Below are 27,626 nucleotides of genomic sequence, written 5' to 3'. Positions count from 1 at the left end.
TGTCAAACCTCTAATGACCACTCTCTATGTCCTGTCAGAAATTCCAGTTATGTCCCTGAGGTTAAGTTTTCCCTATAAATCTGTCCATGGCCCACACCATCTTTGCTGAACCCTTTGGGATCAGTCTGCCACCACATTGTATCCTGGTGTTTTTCCCCTTCCTTCCCTCCTCAAGCCACATGGTATCTTTCTCTCAAACCCCACCATATTTCCTGGTGTCTCTCCTCTCATATCCCCACTATGCCTTATAGTATTTTTCTCCTTATAGCTAACACTTTTAGGGTGCCAAATCCTTTTTATGATTTAGCCTCCCAGCTAAGGGCATGCCCCAACCTTTAGGGGTATTTCCTTTCTCCTAGCTAATTGTCAATTCCACCAGAGAACTTGTCTTTTCCCATCATTTATTATTAAAATCCCTTTCCTTGCTATGTGCTCTCCCAGTTCTCTATTGTATCTCTCCATTGTGCTTGTAATCTTTTCTCCTAAATAAACCTACCTTTTGTCAAAGAGAATGGTCACTGTGAATTCTTCACATAGCCCAACCCCAACATTTGGTGCTTTCCTAAATCACATCATCTGGTGCCTACAACCACATCATTTGCTACAACAGCCACATCAATAGCAATAGGAATAATTCCCTACATGGTTACCCCTAGAACTGAAGATAGCCATCACCTTATGGTGCCTCTAACTGACAGTGCATGCCAGGGAGTTCCTTGTAAGGAACGTCTTATGTTCATTTCAGTTACCATTAGTGAGCTCATGTTATAAAGTCCTACAAGGCTAGGATTGTCCTTTATATTTCTTTTTGTCCCTACTGGACTTTTAGTAGCCATTTGACTCACTATTTAACCATCTCACATACGTCTCACCAAGGCAGAAATGCCTTTTTTGGTTTCAGTTTCTTGAGATTATGTTATAACTACTGTCAGTCTTCAATCAACAAGTATTTCCTAAATATGTATCATGTATCAGCCATTGAGGTAAGTGCTGAGAATACAAAGAAAGATAAAAATAGTTCATGCCTCCAAGGAGCTAAGGATTCTAATGGGGTAGACAATATGCAAATAATTAGATATTAAAAATATGTACAGAGTAGACAAAAGGTAGTCTGAAAAGGAAAATGATTAGTAGAGAGGGATCAGGAAAGCCCAGAAAGTGAAGTTTGAGCTAAATCTTGAAGAAAATAGAAAAAAAAGTAGGGTAGAGATGAGGGGAAAGAACATTCTAGAGATAGGAGGACAGAAAATGTAAGGGCACTGAGATAGAAAATGAAATGTTGTGGTCAAGAGTCCATGAATAGGACAGTGTAGCTAGATCATAAAGTATATGAGAAAAGCAGTGTCAAAGATAGAAAGATAGGAAGGAATCAGGTTGTGACCTTTAAATGTCAAAGAGTTTTTATCTAAAACAGAAGATAATAAAGAACACTGGAGTTCATTGAGTAGTGAGTGAAGTGACACAGTCAGACTTTTAAAAAATCACTTTGGCAGCTGAATGAAGGATGGATTGGATCAGAGAGCAACAGGAAACAAGGAGACTATTTAGTCCAGGTGGGAGGCCTGAACAGTATAATGAAGGTATGAATAGAGATATGGAATATATCTCTGAGATGCAGTGAAAGTACAAAGAATTGGATTAATTGGATGAGTAAGAGTGAAAATTTTTAAGATGACCTTGAGACGTAAAGCTTGGGTGACTGGGAAGATGGTGGGTACTCCTGAATGTCATCAAATAAATAGTTTCATATAAAAAAAGATTCTCCATGTAATTTGTTTACTTGTATTTTTCTTATTGTCACAAGGTTTATATTTTGTTTTTAGTGAGGGGGATGAAAGGGGAAAAAAAACTAAATGCTTGAAAATTGAAAAAAAATTATTGAAAAAAGATATTTAGGTGCAAGAAAAATATGCCAAATGAGGAGAGAGAAGAAGTAGAAATGAGAACCTAGCTGAGAATCTGAGTTGTTCAAAACTCAAATTAGGGGATAAAAATTACTAAGTCAACAGAACTAAAATCATTGAAAAAGTTTTGCTTCACATACATGTATGTACATATGCACGTGTGCACGCACACACACACACAGAGTACATTGATGGTACCAGATGGGAAAAGAAAGGGAAATTTTTTTTCTTGTTTCTTTAGGTGGTGAATTCTATTGGGTTTACTTAATTTAGTTCTAGAAAATCATCCATCTTAGTTCAAGATGGTACTCTGGTTTTGTGTTTTTACCCTTCCCATTCAATCCCATTGTCATTAATCCTCACTAAATTCTCAAGTAAAAAGGGGGAATCAACAGTGATGCAGTATTTGAAGACAGAGAAACAAATGTTATAAAGTGAGGCAGCATTTCCTGATTATGAATTATAATGAATTAGTTACAGTGTTAAAAATAATATGCCAATTTCCTGATTCCCATCCATGGGCTTGTGTGAGCTTATAGTCTGATTGACTTTGGTGATTTATTTGATTTGTTATTTCTTTAATGGCTTCTTAACACTTTTCTTTTTTTCCCCTAGAACAACCTCAATGTGGACAGCCATTCTTTATCAGAGCCCAGTTTCTCACTCACCAGGGAAGAGCAGAGGGAGTATCCTGACCATCAAGCTGCACACAGACCATTCCCCAAGCAACGATTCAGGCAAGAGCACAGCCATACATCTTTACAGAGAGATGGTCCCAGGTCCTTTCTCTTAGATCTACCAAACTTTCCAGATCTCTCAAAAGCTGATATCAATGGACAAAATCCAAACATTCAGGTAAAGTGCTCTGATCAGAAGGTGAAACTATTGGGGGTTAAATGAAATGTGTGATCCTTGTTGCTTTTAAGTCATTTCCCAGATAATTATGCCCTCATCTTGTATCTAAGGACAAAATTCAATTAGAAAAGTTGAAGAATTGGAGAAGAGAAAAAAGATTATAAATAGCTCTCTTGAGGAGTGTGGCAGAGAAAGAAAGGAATGATATATTATCCCAGCTTGAAGGGATAGCAAAATCTAGTGGCAGGTTTTTTTTTTTTCAAAAATGGACATATTTAAAGTCAATAAAGAAGAAAAACAGTAGTTCTGGAGAAATCATATTGTCATAAATTCAGAAGTATAAGAGATCTTAGAGATCATTGAGTCATTTTACAGATGAGAAAAGTGAGATAGAGAGAGGTTAAGTGACTTGCCCATTATCATGCATCTAGTAAATGGCAATATTTGAACAAAGATTTTTCTAATTTCAAGCCCAGGACACCTAGCTGCCTAAACAAGAGCCTACAGCAACTAGTTACTAATAGCTACCTCCTCTCTAGGCACATTCAGGATGGCATATTCCTTGATAGTGATTGAAGGGGCAATTTTCTGAAGGATATGGAAGGGGATAGGGTCAAGGACACAAGAAGAGGGGCTGACCTTGGCATTGGGTAGGGCTACCTCATCATCAGAAATTGGAGAAAGTGGGGAGAGAATGGGGATGCTGAGATGAAGTGAAAGGGGAAAGAGCTCATTGTTTACATGAGAAACCAATTGATGAGGATAATAGGAATTTATAATATCCCCAGGCAGCCTGATTATGTAACTTTCTTAAGCTCCATTTAGCAGTATGTGATATAGGGACATCTAAGGGAAACCTTGACTTAGTGAGGACTAGTAGGTGGAAGGAATCTGAGAGAAAGAAGTCCAGAATAAAGAGAAAATAAAATATGAATCTCAGAAGGTAAGCTGAATAGTGTGGGTAGGATTGTAGTGGACTTTGAACTAGAAAAAGTTGAGGATAAAAATGAGATAATGAGGGGAGGGAGTAATTTTGTTTCTCTGTGGCCTCTGGTTTAATAAAACAGGTAGAGGGAGAGAAAAAGATGGTGAGATATTGTTAGTTATTGGGATCGTAGTGGGTAGTATATTAAAATGGAAATACCACTGAGAAAGGTAAACTCATTGATTTAATCTCATTTATTCTAAGAATGAGAAATTTCTGAAGAGCAGTTTTAAAAGAAATAAAGAAAATAGAGGGAATTTGTGATCTGGAAGAGAGTGACACTTACAGAGTGCATAGTCAAATACAGGACTGGGAAGACAAAAACACTGACTTCATCAGCTTTATAATTTTACCAAGGCCAAATCCTGCTCTGAATCTTAATTCTCCACTGTGATCTTCCATCACCTATTTATCTAATTGCACAGAACAGGGCACTGGCTTAGTGGTTAATAATAATTTCCTGACCCTCAGCAGATGTTTTCACTTTCATGCTCTTTTAATTTTCAAAGTTATTTTCAGTTCCTTTCAGTGAGCTGGGGGTAACTTTGCCCACCCCTTTCCCCCATCAACAAATGCTAGATTTAAGTCAAGGCAGAGAGTGCATCTAAAAGAAAGTTGGAATGATTGATCACTACTCAATTAGTGGCAGTGTTCTCGTATCTTCTAGAAAAATCCTGCCAGGTACAGTAAGAATGCAAATATCCTTTCTTAGATCTATTTTGTTTAAAATGCCAGTTTGAAAAAAATCAATAAACATTTATTAAGTACCTACTATGTACTAGACATTATGCTAAGCACTAGGGATACAAAAAGAAGCAAATATAGTCCCGTACTCAAGAAATTTACAAAACTATGAGAAGAAAAAGAGAAATTGAGGAGCTTTTCTTGAGTTCTAAGCAAAACTACAACTGAACTAAAATTTAAAAAATATTTATTTACTGCTTATCTATATGGAAAATACTGTACCTAGGCACTTTAGAATATGTTAAAAAAAAAAAAAAAACTCGAGGGTCCCGTACTTGAAATAGTTCACAAGATGAAAGGTAATAATATGTGACAATTCAATTCAACAAGCATTTATTAAGCATCTGCTATGCAGTCAGATGCAGCATTGTATAAAGGATAGACAGATGACTTTGGATTCAGGAAAATATGAAATTAAATCCTGCCTCTGACACATTATAATTCCTTGACCACGAGTGAGTCACTAATCTCTCAGTGTTCTAGGGAACTGAATTATTGATATATATTGGAAAGGGCAGCTAGATAGCATGATGGATAGAGTACCAAGCCTAGAGTCAGAAGACCTGAGTTCAAATCTGATTCAGACACTAGTGACCCTAGGTAAGTCACTTAACTCTGTTTGTCTCAGCTTTCTTTTCTGTAAAATGCACTGGAGAAGAAACGACAGACCACTCCATTACTTTTGCCAAGAAAACTCTAAATAATGTCATAAAAAGTTGGACATCACTGAAACTACTGAACAACAATTGGAGACAGGGAATTTCCACATTAGAAGATGAAATCACAAGTCTGGAACCTCCCCAACCAAAAAATAAATAAATAAAACAAAAAACCCACAAATGTGCCGGTGAGGTTACTAATAGAAAAAAAAAATCCTGCCCTCAAGAAGCTTGTTGTCTTTTAGTAGTTGTTTAAGTCATGTCCAATACTGTGCCTCATTTGGAGTTTTCTTGGCAAAGATACTAGAGTAGTTTGCCATTTCCTTCCCCATTTCATTTTGCGGATAAGAAAACTGAGGCAAACAGGGCTAAGTGACTTGCCCAGAATCACACAGCTAATAAGTGTCCGAGGCCAGATTTGAACTCTGGAAGGTGAATCTCCCTGATTCTAGGAATCTACTGCATTATCTAGTAGACCCTCAAAGAGCTTAGGCTCTTCTAAAAATAAAAAAATTAAAAAAAAAAACAGTTAAGTAAACACAAAGTAATTTATTTGGATACACTAACAACTGAGAGGTAAATGTCAGGCAAGATATTATGTAGAAGATAGCACTTGTATTGAGCTTTAATGCAAGCTAAGGATTCCAAGAGGTACAAATGAAGAGGCATAGGAATGGGAGATATAATGTAACGTAAGGAATCAGGTAGGACAATTTGACAGGAAATGTGTTAGGAGAAATAATGTACAATCAGTCTAGAAAACTAGGTTGGAGCTGCAGTTATTGAACTTTCTTGAAGAAGAAAATGAAGAAAATTTTTGCTGAGTGATCAATTAGGAGACCGCTGCAATAATTTAGGCAAGAGGTGAATAGGATCTTACGTAGAATGATGACTGACTTGAGGGAAAGGTATAATTGAATAAGATGTAGTGGCGATCTGCAAGACTTGACAAGTGATTGGATATTTGGGATAAGAGAGGGAGGAGTGGAAGATGATGCTGAGGTTTTAAAATTGGGAGATTAGAAGAATCGTGGAGCCTCCAAGAATATTAGAGAAATTTGGAAGAAGAATAGATTTGGGAATAAAGATTATTATTTTTGTTTTGCATTTGTTGAGATTGAGATAGGACATTGATATAGGTATGTGCTGCAGACAGTTTAAGCTAAATGCACAGTGAATAGAGTACAGGACCTGAATTCAAAAGTGGCTTCAGGCATCAGTCATGTGATTCTGGGAAAGTCACTTTAATTTCTTCCTGCTTTAGTTTCCCCATCTATAAAATGGGAGTAATAATAACACCTACCTTCCAGGATTGTTGTGAGGAACAAATGAGATATTTTTTAAAACTTTTTCCCATCTGAAAGTACCACATCAGTACTGTTATTATTATAATGATTTGAACTGAAGATAGAAATGAAAGTTATTTATATCTATATGACAGTCATTTGCATATAAATGGTAATTTAATTGACAAGAACTGTTTAGATCACTGATCACTGAGATTGAATTATTGTAATTGGTTGCATTATTTATAGTATTGGCCCTTCTATTATCTATTACCTGCTCTATCTATTGGGTTGGCTCTGAATATAAGATCCTTTAATAAAATAAGATTTATTTATATGAGTTAAATCAACACAGCCAAAACAGAAGCTGTGATCTTTTCCCCAAAATATTTCCCTCTTCCCAATTTCAGCATTCCTATTGAGGGTACCATTATTATCCCAGTCAACCAGGCTCACAACCTTGATATCATTCTTGATTTCTCACTTCTTTTCACCCATCACATCCAACCTGTTACTAAGTCTTGTTATTTCTTAAGATTTCTCTGATACTTCCTCTTCCCTCCATTCATGTAGCTGACACCCCGATGTATGCTATAATCATTTTACTTCTGGACTATTGCAAGAGCCTCCTGTTTGGTCTCCCTCATTCAAGTCTCTCCCCACTTCAGTCTATCCTGCACTCAGGGGCCAAAATGATCTTCCTAAAACATGTTATCCCTCCTCTGCAAGTAAACGAAGACCAATGAGTCTGACAATAAACATTTATTAAGTGCTTACTATGTGCCAGGCACTATGCTAAGCACTGGGCATATAAGAAGGGTCAAAATACAGTCCCTAACTTTAAGAATACAGTCTTAAGGGACAGACAGCAAATAAACAAATATGTACAAACAAGCTATATTCAAAATAAAGGGAAAATGATTAAAATAGGAAAGGCACTAGTAGTAGAGTGATTAGATAATAATAGTCTAGAAGGCAAAGGATATAGACTTACAACCAAGAGTAATTTATCTAGCAAAATAGATAATCTTACAAAAGAATAAAAAGGATCTTTAATGAATTAGAGTCATACTTCTGAGCATTCCTTATGAAAGGAACAGAACCACATAGAAATTCTGAAGTACAAGCACAAAAGTTGAGTAACACAAACATGTAAATAAGAATAAACATTCATTCATAAGGGGCTATCTGAACCCTATCATTATCAGGACTTATAAGGAGACATATAATTAGACAGAAGGCCTTAGAGGGGTTCTAGGGAAGGTAAAAGGAATATATTGGGTGGGGAACAAAAAGAAAAATTACAGGAAAAAAAATGTCATAATCTTGGTGTGGAGATGGAAGTCCATATAAACAGGGAGGAAGAGAGGAAGGCATCTGACTTTAAATCCTACTTTTTTTTCCCTTATCTGTTTTTTTTTATTATAGCTTTTTATTTACAAGATATATATGCATGGTAATTTTTCAGCATTGACAGTTGCAAAACCTTTTGTTCCAGCTTTTCCCCTCCTTCCTCACAACCCCTCTCCCAGAGTCAGGTTGACCAACACATGTTAAATATGTTAAAGTATAAGTTAAATACAATATATGTATACATGTCCATACAGTTATTTTGCTGTACAAAAAGAATCGGACTTTGAAATAGTGTACAATTAGCCTGTGAAGGAAACCAAAAATTCAGGTGGACAAAAATAGAGGGATTGGGAATTCTATGTAGTGATTCATAGTCATCTCCCAGAGTTCTTTCGCTGGGTGTAGCTGGTTCAATTCATTACTGCTCTATTGGAACTATAAATCTCACTTTTATCTGAACTAGTCAAAGGAGAGAAGAATACACATACATACACATATGGAGAAAAATACAAAAATATATTTCACTCAATTGGGAAATAGGAGGGAAGTAGGAAGAATAGGGAAGGAGGAATAAGGGGAAAGGAAAATTAAGAGACAGATTAGTTTTAAACAAAACAAATTCCAAGTGGAAAAATATTTAGTTTTGTTTTTTTTTTTGAAGTGTCAAGGAATTGGAATCTGAGGTACTGCCTATCGGTTGGGGAATGACTCAAACTCATTATAGTACATAAATATAACAGAATATTATAATGTTCTAAGAAATGATGAAAATAGTTTTAGAGTAACCTAGGAAGATTTATGTGAACTTATACAGAATGAATTGAACTTTAGAAGCAATGGAATAATTCATATGCTGACAACAATATTGTAAAGACAACTCTGAGGCTTTTACTTCTCAGGAGGTAGGTAGCATGTTTCATCATTAGTACTCTGAAATTGCTGATGATCTGAATTTCCACATCTTTCAGAGTACAAAATGAGACTACATGTATATGTAATACACATACATTATGTAATATATATGATATATTTCTGTGTCTATACACATACATTTATATGCATACATATACATGAATATATATATATACATACATAAATATATGTTCTTTATATCTTATATATATTTTATCTTAATGTGAGTGTGTGTGTGTGTATATACACACACATACACACAAACATACACATGTGGAAAGGTGAAAAGGAAGAGGTGAATTTTGATGGTTGAAAAAATGAATTTAATTTAAAAAAATAGAGAGAGGACATTAACATTAAGGGAAACTGAGAAGACTATAAGTTATAGACTAATGAACTTTTATCAGATACTAGGGATTCAGTTCAGTCATTTTTTTTAGTCATGTCTGACTCTTTGTGACTTCATTTGAGTTTTCTAGGCAAAGATATGAGAGTGGTTTGTCCTCTCTAGGTCATTTTATAGTTGAGGAAATGGAGGCAAATGAGGTTAGATTTACCCAGGATCACATTGCTAGTAAGTGTCTGAAGCTAGACTTGAATTCAGGGAGGTAAGTCTTCCAGACTCCAGGCCTAACCCTCTGGCTGCCCCAGAGTGAGCTAAAGAGAAATGTAAAAAATTACCAAAAACTAACGCAAGCTGCTGAAAAGTAGCAAGATGGGAGCAAGAGCAGGGGAGGAAGGGGAAGTATTCCTTCGTTAAGAAATTATTAAATATACAGAATTATAGCCAAGAGCAGAGTTTGGGGAAATTTCTCAGCTTTCCTCCTCTCTCTTCCAGATAAAGTAAGCCTGGGAGCTGGTTTAGCCTATCCAGAATTAACTTGGCTACATTTTACATGACTTTTAGATTTTTTGGTACAAAATGGTCACGGCTTTACTTTCTCTGGGGTTTACAACTGAGAAACTTTCTTTTCCAAAGAAAGCAGGAGACGACAAACAAGAATGGACCCTAATTTTTGCACACCTAATCTGTCTGTGTGAGAAGTATCCAAAGTGGCCAAGTTTACAATTCATTTTTCATCATAATAAGCTGTTTTGTTTAACTGAATATGAAGTGAAGAATGCTTTGAAAACATTCCTATTCATGACTGGAGATGGGGGAACAGAGTGGAATTAAGGAAGACAAAAGGTTGGAGGATATATGGAAGAAGAAATGGGATAATTGGAGAAAGGGAAGGAAGGAGAAAAGAAGGGGGAAAAGAGAAACAAAAAGATAAGAGTGGGCGAGGGAAGGGGGAGAGGAAAAAGAGAGGGAGGGGGAAGAGAGGCTAAATCTCAAAAATAGCATAGTGTGAGAAGGCTTTATTCAGCTGTTCATACTTATTTAGTTGCAGTCTCTCAGAATCCTGTTTCCTTTTGCCTAAAATTGTGGAGGTGTGGCTGCTGATGTGATACAAATGGAAATAGTTAGCTTTAATCTCTTTGTTGTTTTTTGTTCAGTCCTATGGGATTCTTTGCAACACTATTTGGGATTTTCTTAGCTAAAGTACTGAAGTAGTTTACCTTTCCTTCTACAACTCATTTTACTCATGGGAAATCTAAAGCAGAGTTAAGTGACTTGCCCAGGGTCTAGTAAGTATCTGAGACTGGATTTGAACTTGGGTCTTCCTGACTCCAGGCCCAGGGGTCTATCCATTGTGCTTCTCTTTAGGCAAGTTTAAACAGGCCCATGTACACCTATGATAGTTCTGGGTGACTCTTTTACAGTCTTGTTTTTTCAGTCCCTGGGAGGAAGAAATGTGTACTTCATGATTCTCTGAAGATTTCATTTGTTGAAAGACGTTTGAAGTTGCATTTCTGTGATCCTTTCATGAGCAGTGCTTTTGAGGCTATGACCAGAGAATAGGATGTGACATTTTTATGAGCATTGCCATTTTTTTTTCAGTTACTATTAGGGACAACTGAGATCATCAAGCTGCCAAAAGAATATTGGTTGCCCCAAGGCTGGCAGAATAAAGATTATGTCATTTCAAAACAAAAAAGCAATTGGCTGAATGTACTGGAAACACAGATGATCACTGTCCAGATACAATTACAGTTAAAAATATGGGTGAGAGCCAAAAGACATACCCTTTTCCCACCCTTCTCAGCTGTGCCATCCTATTTTTTTCCTGATACAGTTTTTCAGTCTGTTTATTTGCTTTTTGGAGGAAGAGGTGAGTGTTTTGTTGACCTGATGACCTGTCAGCCCTTAAAAATTGTATTTTGAACCCAATTTATGGCCTCATGTCTGTGGAAGACCACAAAAGAACAGTCATTGAGCATTGGTCAGTCAAAAAAGAATGGAGCAGCTGCTGCTTCACCAGCCTTGGGGCTGCTTATGCACAGAGATGCATCCGTGCGGGCTGGGGCTGGTTCGGAGCTGGCCTGACCGCTGGGGTGGCGGCTGCAGCCGAATGCACCATTGCACTTGAGTAAACCAATTCCCCGGTGGTCCTTTAAAATATGAGGTGCATTTTAAAAGGGGGTGATATGTTTCCGTGTTGGCAACACTCTCCCCTTCCTCACAGCTCCACTCTTTTGTTGAAATTCACTGGTTTGACACATGGTTGATTCAGCAGGACAGACAGCCCATGGGTGACTTCAGGGCCCAGTCAAAGCATTTCCTTCCTATGTGAAGCAGAGTGAAGCCAGGTGAAGGGGGTTTATCAATGAATCTATTTCCATTACCAATGCCCCCCTTTTCTGTCCCTCTTCCTTGGCAACCTGCCCCCTCCCTTCCTGCCCCCACCTATTCCTCGCTTCTGATGCCTAAGCTTGGAACTTGATACTCCACTTTCAACTAAACTTGCTCACTCCCCTGCCCCTCTAGTTTCTAGAAAGGTTTCCCACGCTCTGTACTAGGGAGCTATTGGGAAGGGGAGGGTAGGAAGTGGGATGGGGAAAGGAAACATAGGTCTTGCAAGGCAGTTGTTTTGCCAAATTCGTTGGCCTTCTGAAGCTGCCTTACACCTTTCTAAGAAGAAACTGGCAAACTGAGGGAAGAGAAGGAATATCCCCAGTCCCATTGTGCTTCTAGCCTTTTAGACAGAATGATGCTGAATAGGACACAAGCTGAGATCCTTTTATAGTTTTTTTTTTTCCCTCCAAATAAGTCAAGCAATCTTTTAAAAAAAATTAATCAGGCCTTCATTTTAATGGTCCCAAGTCTGGTTTTAAGGCAGTGGAAGTTATTGGTTGGAGACAAAAAACCAGCTAAGTGCAAAATAAAAATAAATTGCTTCACACTGGTGAAATGATTCTCGATATTAACTTTGAAGTAATAAAGTTATTTTTTTAAAAATAAAGTCTTTAAGAAAGAAAGTAAAACACCTGGGATGTATTTTACTTGAACCATGGTACTGATTTGGCTTTAAGAATACAACTGATTGTCAGCTAGCAAATCCCAAGTGAAAAGACAAAATCCCTAAAATAAACTTATAATTAGGCTTAGGGCATCAATTCATTGCTACAGTAATTTTAACCACCAAAATTTTTCTTTCTGGAATGATCTGAGATTAACATTCATTTAACCTAATATGCATATTTTCTTCCATTCTTTCCACTGAAAAAGACTTATGAAAAGCACACCAGCCATCCAAATGCTTTTTTTTCCTTTGCTAAAATGTATTTACATAGCCACAAGGCTCTTAAACTCCACACCATACAATCAGATGAGTCACACTACAATACTCTGAGTACTTTTACTTTAGATTTCCTCTCTCCCTTGGGGGGAAAAATCTATTTTGGAGTGTCAACATTGACAATAGGTTTTAAATTGGAGTCTGAAATTTTCCTTAGCCAGTTAAAAAAAGATAGATCCAGAGCAACAAACCTTTATATGGTCTCTCCCAAATATTGTTATCTCCGGTATATTGAAAGTTCCATTATCAGTCAGTGAGCATCTACTATATGCCAGGCACTCTGCCAAATTCTGATCATACAAAGAAAACCTAAAGGTAAATAATCCCTGCTCTCAAGGAGCTCACAGTCTAATGAAGAAGATGATATACAGTCAGTTGTGTACAAATGAGAACTGGAAGTAATTTCAACATGCTGAGTATAGTCAGTTTTCTTTTTAAAATCTGCTTAGTGATTTTTGTGCTAAGATTGTCCAGGAATGGGCCCCAAGAATAATGCTGTCATCTTGTGGACAAAATAATATATGCAACACCTGGAGACAGTCTCCAGTTCTACTGCTGAGGACTGTGATCTAGAGGAATTCAGTTCACTATCTCAAAAATGAGACCTGTCTTCTCATCTCACAAATATATTTAGATAATAGATCTTCATGCTCTGAAGAAGCTGTGGGTGTATTTCTTGTGTTGTGAGTAGTTATGATGAAAACAGCCCCCAATGAATAGAAATTACCCTTTTCTTTTAGAAGAGCCTGTTGAACAAAGGGGAAGCAAAGTGTTTGTTTTTAAAGAACTTCCATAAGTGGTAGAAAGAAGCCAGAGAATTACATAGTACTCTCCCATGTCTCTTAGAGGCTTTGAAAGACAGGATTCCCAAAGAGAATTGTCTAGACGAGCACACAAGGTGGGCAAATTCCCTTAAAGGTCAGAGAGATTCTGCCAAGAGTTGCATTATTTGAGAGTTCTTTAGAGAACTTTGGTTTTTATGCTTTCAAATGTGGTAATGGAGGAGATGGAATACAAGATATATTTGTAATACAAAAAAACATAATTTCATTAAGGGGAAGAAGAAAAAGGATTAGGAACACTCGACTAGATGTTGGAAATTTGCTAGACTTTGACACCAATATCAAGCTCCTCACATTGTAACAGCTGACAGACTGCTCTATAACAAGATTCTTTGACTCTGAAGAAATAGGTAAATAGTGACTATGTAGCACTGGACTTAGAAACCAGAAGAAACATGGATTCAAATCCAAAGTAAATGTCTGTGACATTTACTGGCAGTGTGAACTTGGGCAAGTTGCTTAGCCAACTCTAAATTGCTGTTTCCTTATCTGTAAAGTGGCGCTAAGTACCCTCTATACAAGGTTGTTGTTGAGATTATGTATCTAAAGCTCTTTGTGAAATATAAAGCACTCTGTCAGTAGTTATTGTAATAAAGGTGTAAGATTTATTTCTTCTCCAGTATGTCCCAAAAATATTAGTGCAATTTTAAGCTTTAACAACCACATACAAAAAAAATGTGGTAAGGCTAATTATTTAAAAATTTTAAACATTTCTATTTTAAAATAATTTAACATAGCTACTGCCTTGTATTATATGCATTACTCTAGTTTATTAGCAAAGTTTGTAAACACCTTCATCAGCTAAGGCTTAGTGACTGAAAGGAGATTGCATTTGTAAGCCTAGCCTTAGGATCATCTAAAGACTGAAATTTTGATACATATGTGACAGTTTTAACATGACTATTGAAGAAAAAAATCAGATGATCCAGGAGGCTAACTAAGCAAGAGAATTTCCACTATCCATTCACTGGTCTAAGAAAGTATCATTTGTCATTAGAAACTTGTCATTTGTCATATATGAAATACATAATGACAGAATGCCTCATATGTCTAAATTCACAGAACTTCAAAGTGTAAGAGAAATGCAAATAATTAATTTTCCAAATGATGCTTTTTGTAAGTATGTAGATTTCATACTTCTGAATATATTAAAGCTTGGAACTGCACTAAGACTTTTGGGATACCCTACATTTTAAAAGGTTTAATAAATAAATAAAATTAACAATCTGGTTAATGACAAACTTCAAATCATGACCTAGTAGTATTTTAGGTTAAAAATTAGTCTCTTTTTAAAAAATACTATTATGAAATTTTCATATTGTTAATGAAACAAGGGGAAAGGAGGATCCTTGTTGTTGTTGTTTTTTTTTTTTTTTTAATTTACTTGGAGCAGAGAGGGTACAAATTAAAGGGGAAAAAGAAAACTCTAAATTGCTGAGATTCAGTCATTGATATAACAACTGGAGTAAACTTATTTTGCTACTCGTTGCATGGCCAACCAACAAACCTATTTTGTTTGGATCTGTGTCACAATTCTAAACACATGGATTGACGGTAATGACTTTAAACATGAAATTGTTTTTATTCCCAACTTGGAGAAATTGCAGGGCCTGTTTTGTCGAAGTAATCACTTTGACTCCAGTCTGCATACAAATGTAATACCAAACTGTTGGGCACAGTCCACCTTATCTCCTACCCATAGACTTCTTTTATTACCACAATTGCAGGTTTGTATGGCTCTGGCTGTCTAGGCCTGTTGCAGTCTCTTAATAGCCTCACAGTCACTGCATCTCAATTGTTCCATCTGTAGTCAAAAGGGAATAAGGTTGTAAATGCAAGGTTTTATGTCGACAAAGAGGAAATATGTGCATTGTCCTGTAACTGCCCAACTCGGTTCTGCACTACTGAACTGCAACGATTCTTTTGCTCTAGTCTTTTCCACTTCCTGGGTTATGTTCTCTAATCCCGTCCCTCCGCCCTATCCCTGCCACTAATTGCAGATAGAAACAATAGGTACTGAAATATGTTCTCCCCCCTTTCCTCCTCCCCACTTCCATTCTTTTTTTGGAGGAATCTGAAAAAGAGTCCAAAGACCAATGTATGTAAAGATGCTGAACATCAAAGCAGTGCAATGGAGTTCTGACATTACTCCCCTTTAGGGTACCAGTGTAATACTAGACTTACAAATCTTCTATATTAGAGTGAGAAAAACACATTATATGGCATTTGACAAGAAGCCTAAGCATTAACACAGATTCACAGATTACTGTGCTATATTGAAATGTTTTATAATGTCTTTTACTATATTTATGGGATTAGTCTTACACTTCTTGGCATAAATATCTTGCCCTAATCTCTGCCCATTGGTCCTAAAGAAGAAAAGATTAATTATTATTTTGATGCAGTTGCTTCTTCATCTGCATGATCACTGGGGGAGAACTAGAGGACAGAAGACTCCTGCTGTTTCTTTTCAGGCCTTCATTGACAAGCCCCTCAGACTATCATCATCACCATTACCATTATACTGTCATTATTATTATTTACCTGAGTAGGAGACAGACAATAAATCTCCTAATTGATTAGTCTGACAGGGACCTTTTTTGTGAAAAGCCTCGTATGTCAATATGTATCTTCCATACATGTCAGCAAGTATTATTAGGTGCTTAATATATACTAGGAATAAAGACCCAACAAAAAGAAAGACAGTATTTGCCCTCAATAAACTGACATTCTATTGCATACAGAAGGGTGCAAAAAAGGAAAGGGGAGGAAAAGAAGATATTTGTGCAAGTTGTAGAGGAGGAATCTAGAGAGTTTGATGTGGAGCTAGGAGAGTAATGAAGGAGTGGGCATGGGACTGGCCTGAACATTTTCTCAAAATGGAGGTTCTGGGAGGAACTTGCCAAAGAGAGAGAACGAGGCCTTAAGGACAGAAGGATCTTCCAGAGTGAGAAAGTAGCACCAGGAAAGGAACTAAGGAAACATTTTCTGGCTAATGACATTTTATCTCCTAGGTCCCAGGGAACTCGTAGTTTTCCACCTGGTGAAAGGTCTTTTCAGTTTCTTAAATAGGCAAGAAACATAACTAAATAATTTAACTGGCAATTTCAAAGCAAGCAATATAAAGCTTGTTTCAGTTAACATATTTCCTCCTTTCTAACAGAAAGGGAAGGAGCTGTTTGTCTCATAGATGGGCAAATACTAATTTGATTTGGCAGGACATCTCCGATCCCTCCTCAAATGTCGGGTTAGAGCAAAACCGAAAAGGCATCTGCCTAGCACAGCTTGCCCTTATTATTTTGGAGTGTGTGTTTCTTATTCATTTACACATAACTCATCCAGAGCGATGTTGCAAGAGCTGTGTGATGTCCAAAGAAGTCCAACAAGTCTTTTGAACAAGCCTCACTAAGCTGATTGTCTCTCAGAGCCAAGAAGCTCCATTCTGTCAGCCCTGTGGCTGTGGCAGAGTGGGTTAAAAATGCAAAAGCTTTAACTTCTGGGCAGGTTCTAACCTTGGCACTTCTACCTGCCCTGGCTTCAGGGGTTTTGTTCTGGAATTTGGCAACACTAATCTGTGATGAGCTTTAGCTGCAGGAAAAGAGCTATCCCCAAGAAGTAGTGAGCACCTATCAAATTTTACCCAGATCTCTTAATTTCCCGGGTTTTCTAGCTGCAAATCTTAGACCAGAGATCAGCGACCCTCTACCTTTATCTTGTATCACTCAGGCTAAACAGAGTCTATGGATAGTATGGAGATCTGAAGGAACTGACTGCTGTTCCGTATGAATGAATAAAAAATGTATTAAATAAATGCTTGCAGTGTGTCAAGCACTATGCTAAGCACGTGGGGATAGAAGCAGAAAAGTTATGCAATCACTGCTCTCAAGGAGCTTATATAGTTGGGGGAGGGGGAGAGGGAGGGGGAGAAGACAGACAACATATAGGAGAGCTCAACTGAAATGAAAATGGAAGAATCTAGGTATCCTTATGGCAAGTAAAGAGCAGGGAAATTTAGGCAGAGCAGATGACAATGCCCAGAAGTTTGCAGCGTCCAATAGGAGGGCAGGTAGTTTCAATGGACTATTATGGATTACTCTACCCTGCATTAGCCCCCTATTTCAGCTTTGCATAAAATTTTTAATTTCATTAGTGATGAAATGAAGACCTCTCTTTTTATGTCTAGAATCTAATAGCCTTATGCTTAGACTGCTCTCTTACCTAATAAGGTGTTCCTCATTCATTTCCTTCTGCAATAGCAAGTTTTAAAGTATGAAAACATCAAACTTTTTATTACCAGGGGATTTTGGAGATTTCATAAGTGAGGAAACTTGTGACTTGCCCTACTCAGCCAACTAGGAGATATATCAGGCTAAGTTTCAAATCTCTTGATTCCCAAACCATTGTTCTTCCTACTACAACAGTCTCCCAAGACCCTCACTCCCTAGAGATGTGAGTCGGGATAATGAACCCTCACTCTCTGCATGCTTTGAATCCCCCAGGTTACCATAGAGGTTGTTGATGGTCCAGACACAGAGTCAGAGAAAGACTTGCACCCAGAAAACAAGCCCAGCTGGCCAATCCCATCACCTGATTGGCGTAATTGGTGGCAGAGGTCTTCCACCTTGACAAGGGTAAACAGTGGTGACCAGGACTACAAGTTTGATAGCACTACAGAAGATAGCAACTTCCTCAACCCCCCCAGGGGATGGGATCGCCATGCCCCAAGCCATCGGACTTTTGAAACCAAAGAACAGCCAGAATATGGTGAGTTTCCATTCAGTGTTATACAACTATTTAGGGGAGGAAATGAGAATGATGAGACATTATTGACACAAAGCCAAGTAAAACACAGTTTACAATATGTGGCTTTTGTTCATTTGTGAAACATATCTCATAAAGACTAAACTTAACAGAAGCCCCAGTGAGACACTAGCAAGCCACATTTCTCTGGTAAGACTTCAATTTTAAAATATATACCAATTACCCTATGAGGGAAGCATTTTTTGTTTAGCTAGGGGTCTTTAGGGTTGTTTCTGTTTTGTTTTGTTCTGTTTTTCAAAGTAAAATTGAGTTTCCTATCTAAAGATGAAGGACTAAATTGATAACTTCTTACTGTAAAAACCCATGCTAAAAATAATTTAGTTACAGTAGAGCTAGTGAAGAAAATTCATTTTATTTCTTTCTTTGCCAGAGCCATACTATATTATAGTTTGCATTGATTGCTAGTAGATGAATGTTACCTAAATAATTTTTTGTATGTATATGTCTTGCATGCTAATTCTAGCACAGCAAGTAATAGTCCTCAGTAACCTAGAGAACTCTGCATTTATTTTCATTTCTCATGGCAATTACCAGGCAATTGGTTGCCTAATTGCTGTCTGAAAATAGTAAGAAAGTAGTAATAAAATATTTTCTCTATAGTACACACTGTCCCCCTATAATGCATTCAGAATAAAGGGGAGAATGTATATATGTGGAGAATACAAGAGGAGATCTATACATATGTAGGAAACACAGGCAGCCAAAGTGCTATAATTCAGTCTCACCTGGTGTCATATTTAGTCCTGAAATGTTTAGATAAAACATTTCTTAAACAAAACTTTCACCAGATTTCTCATTTCTAGTGAAAAAACTGGTACAAAGAGAAGATGGCATATATCCCTTCAGATCAATTATGCCTTTTCATCTAAGAAAATGGATAATGTGGATTTCTAATCTGTAAAGAAAAAATACTGCCCTCCCATATCCCTCCTGTCCAGTATATGAACACTTTTTTCTACATTGCACTGAAATGTTTGAGGAAAGAAAACTTATCTTTTCAGATTGGCAGCTAAAGACAAGATTTATAATAGCTCATCCCAAAGTTCTATTTTTAGCACTTTACACAGCCTAAGACAAATGGATAATGCTTAATTCTAATTCCAAGTATTTATAAAGCACATACCATTCAGTTGATATGTAAGGTGCTAAAAAGAATACAATAGAATTTAAACATAGATATCTGCCTTCAAAGAACATAATTTCTTACTGAAACATAAAGAAACACCAGAATATTACAAATGTTACATTGAATGGTGTTGACTAAAACAACTGTAGTTTAAAGAAGCCAAAAGAAATGAAGACCAACATCATTGGAAAGGCTTTGATTGACATATAGGACTTAAGCTAGTATTGAGAGACTGGCAGAAATTTTGTTATCAGAACTCAAATGACTTCAACCACAGATCACTGAAGAAGCTTTCAAAGAAAAATTACAGTACCAAGTTTATAAAAAGAAATGGCTTATGGCTTGTGAGATGGGGGAGGTGATGTAGATGATACAATAATAAAGATAAAATAATCATTTTATTTCTTATTAAAATAAAAATAGTCTCTTTTTTATTATTTAGAAAGTTAGAAATAAGAGTTTCTAGGTATAAAAACATGAGGCTAAAGTTGATTTCACAGGCCCTCAAAGTAGAACAGGAAGCTAGAGACTATCTAGCACAATCTCCTCACTGTACAGATGAGGAAACTGAGGTCCAAAGAAGTTTAGTAATTTTTCCACATCCATAAAGGCAATTATAAATAATAGATTTATTATAAATAACATCCAGATCTTTGACACCTTATTCTTTTTCATATCCTATTATTATTGCTATATATCCCAACATCAAAGCATCCCCATGTCAACTAATACTTCATCAAAGATGACTTCCTCAGGTTTTCAAAGAAAATGTAAAAAAGTCCCCCAGCCATAAATGTTAATGCCTGAAAATGCCCTTAGACATGCCCATAATCAGAATAACTCTTAAGAGCTTTCAAAACATTCCAGAGACACAGAGGGTCAAAATAAAAAAAGGATGAAGAAAATCATCTAGCTCAGAATTTTAATAGTTACATACCATAGCACTCATCATTATTTCAACACCTAGGGATTGTCCAAGGTTAGGAAAGGAAAGACTCAACAGGTAAAGTGGTTTACTAATTATTTTTAATTAACCTCTATATCTTTGAGGAAATTTATAGATAGGGATTTTGACCTAAGAACCATTGATGAAGTTTCGTATCTGCTTGAGGTAAGCAAATAGCTGATAAAAGTGAAATAATTCTTGTGGGTTTTTTTTTTATTTTTTGGTTTGGGCAAGACAATAAGGGTTAAGTTACTTGCCCAAGGTTACACAGCTAGTAAGTGTAAAGGGTCTGAGGGCTGATTTGGAGTCATATCCTCCTGACTCCAAGAGGAGTAGTGTTCTGTCCATTGTGCTACCTAGCTGCCCATGATAGACAGGAATCTAGCCATTAACTTTTTGTAATTTTTTTGAAAGTTTTGAAAGGTAATCTTTATTTTTTAACATTTTAGTTATAGACACATGACCATAAACTCTAAGTAAGAGAATTCTTCTACTTAGATCTAAGAAGCCTCAGTGTAGGGCTAGAGAGACAAAATAGGGATTCACAAATATGTCTAAAGATATATAGGTGTATAGCATTCTACAATTAGACATGGTTTCATAATATAATAATTGTTATAAGATTATTCCATAGCATTTGGCAGGTTACAAAGATGGAATCACATAATTCTACTGCTGGAAGAAATCTCAGGATCTTTTTAATTTAATGCAAATCTCAGAAAGTAATCTTCCTAATACATACCTGACAAATAGTCAATCATTTCCAGTTTGCTGAAAAACCTCCACTGAGAAGGAATCTAACCACCTTTTTTGGAAGCTCATTCCACTTTTGGAAAGATCTAATTATTAGGAGGTTTTTCCTGACATCAAGCTAAATTTTCCACCCATTGTTCCTGTTTCTGTTTTTTTGCCGGCAAACAGAACAAATCTAAACTCTCTTCTACACAACAGCCTTTCAGATACTTGAAAAAACCATCATGTCACTCCAAGTCTTCTTAACATCCCTAGTCCATTCAACCTATTATCACATGGCATGGAATAAAAGACCGTTTATCATCTTGGTTGCCTTCCTCTGGACACTCTAGTTTTTTAATGTTATTTCCTAAATTGTAGTGTCCAGAATACAATAATACAAATGTAGTCTGATCAAATCAAAGTACAGTGGGAATGTCTCCTCCTTATTCTTAGAAGTTGTGATTTTCTTAAAGAAGACCAAGATTGTAATAGCTTTCCTGGTTTCCATAACATACTGTTAATATTGAGCTTTAAGTCCATTAAAACTTAAATTGTTTTAGATACTGCTTTCTAACCATGGCTCCCCATCTTATATTTGTAATGAAGTGGGGTTTTTTTTTAACCAAAGTGTTTGTGTTTATATTTTATCTCTATTGAATTTCTTCTCACATTGAACCCAATATTATTGCTTATAAACATCTTTTCAGATACTGACTCTATTTAGTTGGTATGTTGGCTTTTCCAACAGCTTTGCGTCATCTGGAAATTTGGTAAACATTTCACCTCTGCCTTTATCCAATTCATTGTAGTGTTACAGAGCCATGCACAAATCTCTGGGGGCCAATAATGTTTCTGCTGAAACAGGCACTGAATCATTCATGACTACCTTTTGAATCCAGACATTCAATCAGTTCCAGATCCACTATCATCTAGTCCCCAGTTGTCCATCTTTTTCATAAGAATGGTATGAAAAACTTTAGCAAAAGTTTTGGCAAAATCTTGGTAAGCTGTATATGTAGCAGCTTAGTAACCCTAAATCCAGTAAAGGAAATAAGATTTTTCTGGCTTGACTTATTCTTGATAAACCCATACTCACAAGCTCTTTACAATAGCTATTTCCTTTTCTAGATTTCTATTACCTATTTCTTTAATGGTCATTCCTAGAATTTTTCCAGGAATCAAAGTTACATTCATTGGCCTTTAGTTTCCTATCTCCTTTCTTTTCCCATATTTTTGAAAAGTGGAACTTTGATCAATACAATGATCCACCACAGTTCTAAAGAACTCATGATGAAAAAAGTTATCCACCTCTAGATAGAGAACTTTCTCCCCTCTCTCCCTCTCTTTCTCTCTCCCTCCCCTCCCTTTCCCTCCTTGTTTTCCTTTCTTGTTAGAACATGGATAATTGTTTGGGAGGAGAAATTGGGACATTTTCCCTTTTCCAATTTGATATTACAGCTTCCATTCTCTGTCACTTCCAAAGTTACTGCCAGTGGCTCAGCAAACACAATAATCAGTTCTTTTAGTAGATGGCAACACTATTCACCCAACTCAGGTGATTTAAATTCATCAGACAGATGTTCTCTTATAAATTTCCTTATTTATCTTAGGTATTATATATATGGATATATACATATATATATATATGAAATAACATCCATTGTTGCATGTCATTTTCAGGGCAAAGGTCATTCTCCTTTGCAGAGAAAAGAGAATCACAATAGTAATTAAGCAACTCTGCCTTCTCTCTGTTGTTAGCTATCATCATCCCATCCATCCCCCAAAACTGTTCTTTCCCTTCTTTTATCTAACACAAGAAAATAAAACACTCTCTTCTCTTTGTCTTTTACCTGAGCTGCCTTAGATTATTCTGAATTTACCATTCTTGACATGACATATTTTTATATGTTAATTGCCTTTACTTTCATATCTTGTATCTATATATTTTTCAAAACAAAAGAAACAAAACCTAAATTGACTGTTAGGATCCATATCCACATACATTAATCTCTTCAAACAATTCGCAGTCACACACACACCCACACACAATCCCACTAAAACATACCTAGAAAGTGGTCTTCTAGCTTCTGCTAGAAAATTCCAATTTTTTTAATCCTTATCAAAACGATTTCCCCTTAGTGTTTTCAGGATTTCATTGTTGAGTTTCCTTTCCCTCCTGGGCTGACTTGGCTTGTAGAATTTTTATCCTTATGGTTCAGCCTTCCTTTGAACCCCACAAAATCTGCTCCCTCCAGTTAAATGACACCTGGCTTTTTTCTTCTCTATCACAAACCTGAAGAAATGATGATTATATCTCCCGAAGTTTCCCTCATTTCTACTTCTGTAACTCATTTTCCCTGCTAGTAAGAATCATTTAACTTTCACAGTTATTAGCATAATTATCTTAATAATAGTAGCTACCATTTTTAGTACAAGGTTCACTAAGAGTTTACATACATTATCTCATCCAATTCTCATAAAAATTCTGTTGCTTGCATAAGTGTTAAAACTTCCATTATACAGATGAAGAACGTTAGCCCAAATAAGATTAAGCAGATTGTCCAAGGTCACAAACCTAGTAAGTGGTAGAGACAGATTTTTGGATTTCCAACCCAAAACTCATAAAATAACAGGACATGTTAGCTAAAAGGAAATGTAAAGATCATTGAGAACATTTTACTCGTGAGCAAACTGAGAGAGTTAAACACCTTACCCAAGATCACACAGCCAATAAATGGTAGAGCCAGCTTTCTTGAATGTCAGTGAACTTTCTACTATATCAAATTGCTTTTCCTTTTGGGTGATTTCTTCCCCATCAGATGAGTTGAATCAAATGACTTCAGCTGCCCCAATACTGAGACTGAAACTAACTTACAAAAATCTGGTACCCAAAACACCCTGATTTTTTTTTTAATCTCTAAAAGACATTTGTGAAACAAAAGTCACATTCTATTTGAGACAACTGTTGTCTTTGTAAAATATAAAGCACTATAAAAATGAAAGATTATCCCTATGTGAATTCCCCATTTTAAGCAAAGATTTGTGTTCGACAAGAGAATGAACCAGGTCTCATTATACATATTTATAAGGACAATTTTTAAAATAAAGTCAATTCTGCCCTTCAAGTTTCTTCCACATTCAGAAATTCCCATTCTGTCTTACAAAATCATTAAACAAGTATGATCTCAAAAAAATGTTATTTTCATTGATATTCATATACAATGGCAAACTGCAGAAGCATTTTGCTCCTCAGGAAGATGTTAGATTGCTAATCTTTGGTGGAAATGATTATGCATAGTACTATGTAAATGTTCTATATTTAATTTTGTAAAGAAAAATATAAAGATATTTTGAAAAGGAACTGCATTTGTGAGCATTTAAAATTAGGTCAAGAAGAAATTACTTACCAGTATGATAAATGGCTCTGTAATCTTCTATTCCTCAAAGGGAAGGAAATTTTTAGGGATGTTTTCATAATTTTATAATCTAGATTTAATAGATGAATTCACAAGGAACAATAAATGAGGAAAAGACACAATAAACAAGGGAAAGAGGCAATAAAATTTGAGTTTGGGTTCCAATGTAATTTTCCAAAATGGTTTGAAATTTTGAGCAAAACACTTTAATTTTACAGGCAGCTAGAGGACATAGTAGATAGAGAACTGACGTTGTTTAAATGCAACCTCCAACACTTATTAAATGCATGATGCTGGGCAAATCATTTAACTTCTGTTTACCTTAGTTTCCTTATCTATAATATGAGAATAATAATGGCAACTGCCTTCCAGGATTGATATGAGTATCAAATTAGATAATATTTATAAAGTGCTTAGCAGATGCCTCGTACAAAATAGGCACTACATAAATGCTTATTCTATTCCATTCCAGTTTTGCAGGAGATTAAGAAACAAATTTATTTCAATTTAATAGAGAAGAAAAATTACAAGTTGACGTTCTTCTAGATGGCAAATGCCCAAGAATATATTTAGTTGGGCATTGAGAATTCAGTGACCCTGCTATCCAGTTGGAATGCACTGAAGAGTCTTACAGTTTACACAGGCGTCCCAAGGCAGGATTCCCAGCCTGGCACCTATTATACAACTGATGTGTAGCCAGGTGATTTACTAGGCTACTTCTGACTTTCCCACTGGCCACTTTTTATGGATTTTAAAAATTCTAGCTATAAGTTAGACTCAATGTGGCTCTCCCCTTAAAAAATGTTATTTAAAAAGTTAAATTATGTGATATGTGGATAATGTATGTGTGTATATGTGTGTTTGTGTGGATATTCAGCCTGACACAAGGGGAACTGTGCCGATATTAATTCTCCAAGGACATTGCTGATGTTCATGGGAGGGTTCTATTAGTTAAGAAGGTGAGCAAGAAATGTGTTCGAATCCTGACTCTTATTTACTACCTGTGTGACTTTAGTAGTTGTTGATCAATCATTTTCAACTCTTCATGATCCCATTTGAGGTTTAATTGGTAAAGATACTGAAGGTGTTTGCCATTTCCTTCTCCAGCTTATTTACAGGTGAGGAAACTGAGGCAAATAGGATTAAGTGGTTTACCCAGGGTCACACAACTAGTGAGTGTTTGAGGTTGGATTTGAACTCAGGTCTTCCAGATTCCAAGCTCATCACTCTTAACCATAGACAAGTTCCTTTAACTCTCTAGGCTTATAAAATAAGTGGATTGGACTAGTTGATCCCCCAAAGTCTCTTCTGATTCTAAAACCCATGATTTTGAAGGGGGAAAAAATCACTCATTAACCACAATTCACATTTTTATAGCACAGGATTTACCTCACAATGCCCCTAGATTTTACAGTTGAAGAAACTGAGGTTCATAAAACTGTCATAGAACATGTAGAGATCTAAAGATAAGATGTTAACCTTTGTATGTTAAATGACTCCATCAGGGTCACATAACCAGTAAGTGTCAGGGCCAGGGTTCAGGTGAGTCTACTTTACCATTAATTATATCAGGTTTGCTCCTTAATTCTGCTCCTGCAAAATACTTTAATTTTTACTTTAATAAGGAAAATGAAGTCAATAAGTAAATGCAAACAAGTAGGTACAGGAGAGATAGACAGAGACAGGGACACAGAGACAGAGACAGAGATAGAGACAGACAGACAGACAGAGACAGAGAGAGAAGGAGACCAAAATATCCTGAATGTATAGCAAGAAGATGTTTTAAATACTTGCTTTCATTATATGATTAGAAAACTTTATTCTACATAACAGAAGAATCAAAGTTTGGAAAAATTATTTTTATTAGAGAGGTGAAAAGAAGGGAATCTTCCATTGGAGATAGTGGTGAGCAGCCCATGTGTTTTCTTCTCATGGACAGAGATCAGGACATAACCATAAAATGCCTCTTCACCCTGCCTAATGGTAAAAATTCTGAGCTGCCAAGAATCAAAAGGAGAGAATTGCTTTTTTGAAATAGTCCTGCCCTGAGGAACATTGAACAACTCTAAGGCTGGCACCAGAGCTAAATCTCAGGTAGAAACATATGGATTCCATTCTTGCCCTATCCAACACCAATGATTTGTTAACTTTATATACTTTTTATTATCTATTCATCAAAGCACACAAATATCTCAATATTACTAAGATCACCTTTTCAAATAGAGCAGAGGCTCCAAGGTTCAAAACTAGAAAGAAATTAAAGATGAATTGAGTAGAAATCATGAAGACATTGGGCAGAGTAGAAAGCTCACTGAAATAGGAATCTCAGGGCCCCTGTCTTAACTCTGCCACTGTGTGACCTCCTATGTGTTAATTGGTCTGAACCTCAGTTTCCTCATCTGTAAAAAGAAAATCTTGGATTAGGTGATGTCTAAGGCTGTTTATGTCATTAAAGTTCTATGATTCTGTACTTTGAAAATGTGGAAATTTTAGAAAAAAGTAAAATGCTGGGTATTGTATTTCTGGCTCCAGTTGATCCAGTGGCATTTCAACTGTGGTCCCTGGTAAGTATGAAATTGGCCGGCAGAGAATCTGCGGGCTAATCTGAATCTCTGTACAAGGCCAGTTGTCTAAGCATGTGTGTGAGAGTGTCTGCACCTAGCCTCAGAGGCCATCTCCTTTCATTCCATCCAGATTACATTGATGGGGAAGGAGACTGGAGCCCATGGTCTGTCTGCAGTGTAACCTGTGGAAGTGGCAATCAGAAGCGAACCAGGTCCTGTGGCTACGCCTGTACAGCCACAGAGTCTCGAACATGTGACCGTCCAAACTGCCCAGGTTTGTTGAGGAATGGGACCCAGGGGAGTGCTGGAGTGAGACTACAGTCTACTAGAGCTGATTATTAAGTTTTCAGGGTGAGCTTTTGCATTTCAGAATCTGTAAGATACTGATAAGAAAGGCTATTGAGAAACAAATATGAGAAGGAACTGAATGTTCCAGGAACAAAGAACAATTTGTGAAAATGTACAGAGATCTGGGAGACAATAGGAACCTACTTTTATTTTCTGGAAGAGGGAAGTAACAATTCCCTATCCTTTAGAAAAATCCCTTTGATAGTACAGTGGAAAACTGATTATAGACCTGAGGCAGTTAGGAAGCTAATGTATTATTCCAGGAGACAAGATTAGAACCAAGATAGTGTAAGTGAAAAGAAGGGATTTAGATAAGGGAGGATGTGTAGGTAGAAATGAGAAGATTGGACAAAAGATTAAATATGTAGATGTTAGAATGAGTGTGAGGAATCCAGTGAGGCTGAAGTTGTGAGCTTGAGTGATTGGGAAGATTAGGCGGCTAAGTGA

At 36.5% G+C, this 27,626-nt stretch overlaps 1 protein-coding gene across 1 annotated transcript in view; it reads left to right on the top strand.

Annotated features, from left to right (window-relative positions):
• Positions 1-27,626, top strand: part of ISM1 (isthmin 1) — a 93,445-nt gene that overhangs the window by 52,213 nt on the left and 13,606 nt on the right. The window contains exons 2-4 of the mRNA XM_003758183.3: positions 2,520-2,759; positions 17,723-17,987; positions 26,962-27,105. Of these exons, the coding sequence (XP_003758231.1) occupies positions 2,520-2,759; positions 17,723-17,987; positions 26,962-27,105 (649 nt within the window). The remainder of the gene's footprint in view (positions 1-2,519; positions 2,760-17,722; positions 17,988-26,961; positions 27,106-27,626) is intronic.

The sequence above is a fragment of the Sarcophilus harrisii genome, chromosome 2 (assembly GCF_902635505.1).
Source record: "Sarcophilus harrisii chromosome 2, mSarHar1.11, whole genome shotgun sequence".
NCBI classification, from domain to species: domain Eukaryota; kingdom Metazoa; phylum Chordata; class Mammalia; order Dasyuromorphia; family Dasyuridae; genus Sarcophilus; species Sarcophilus harrisii.
This window is presented reverse-complemented; position numbering and strand designations above follow the sequence as displayed.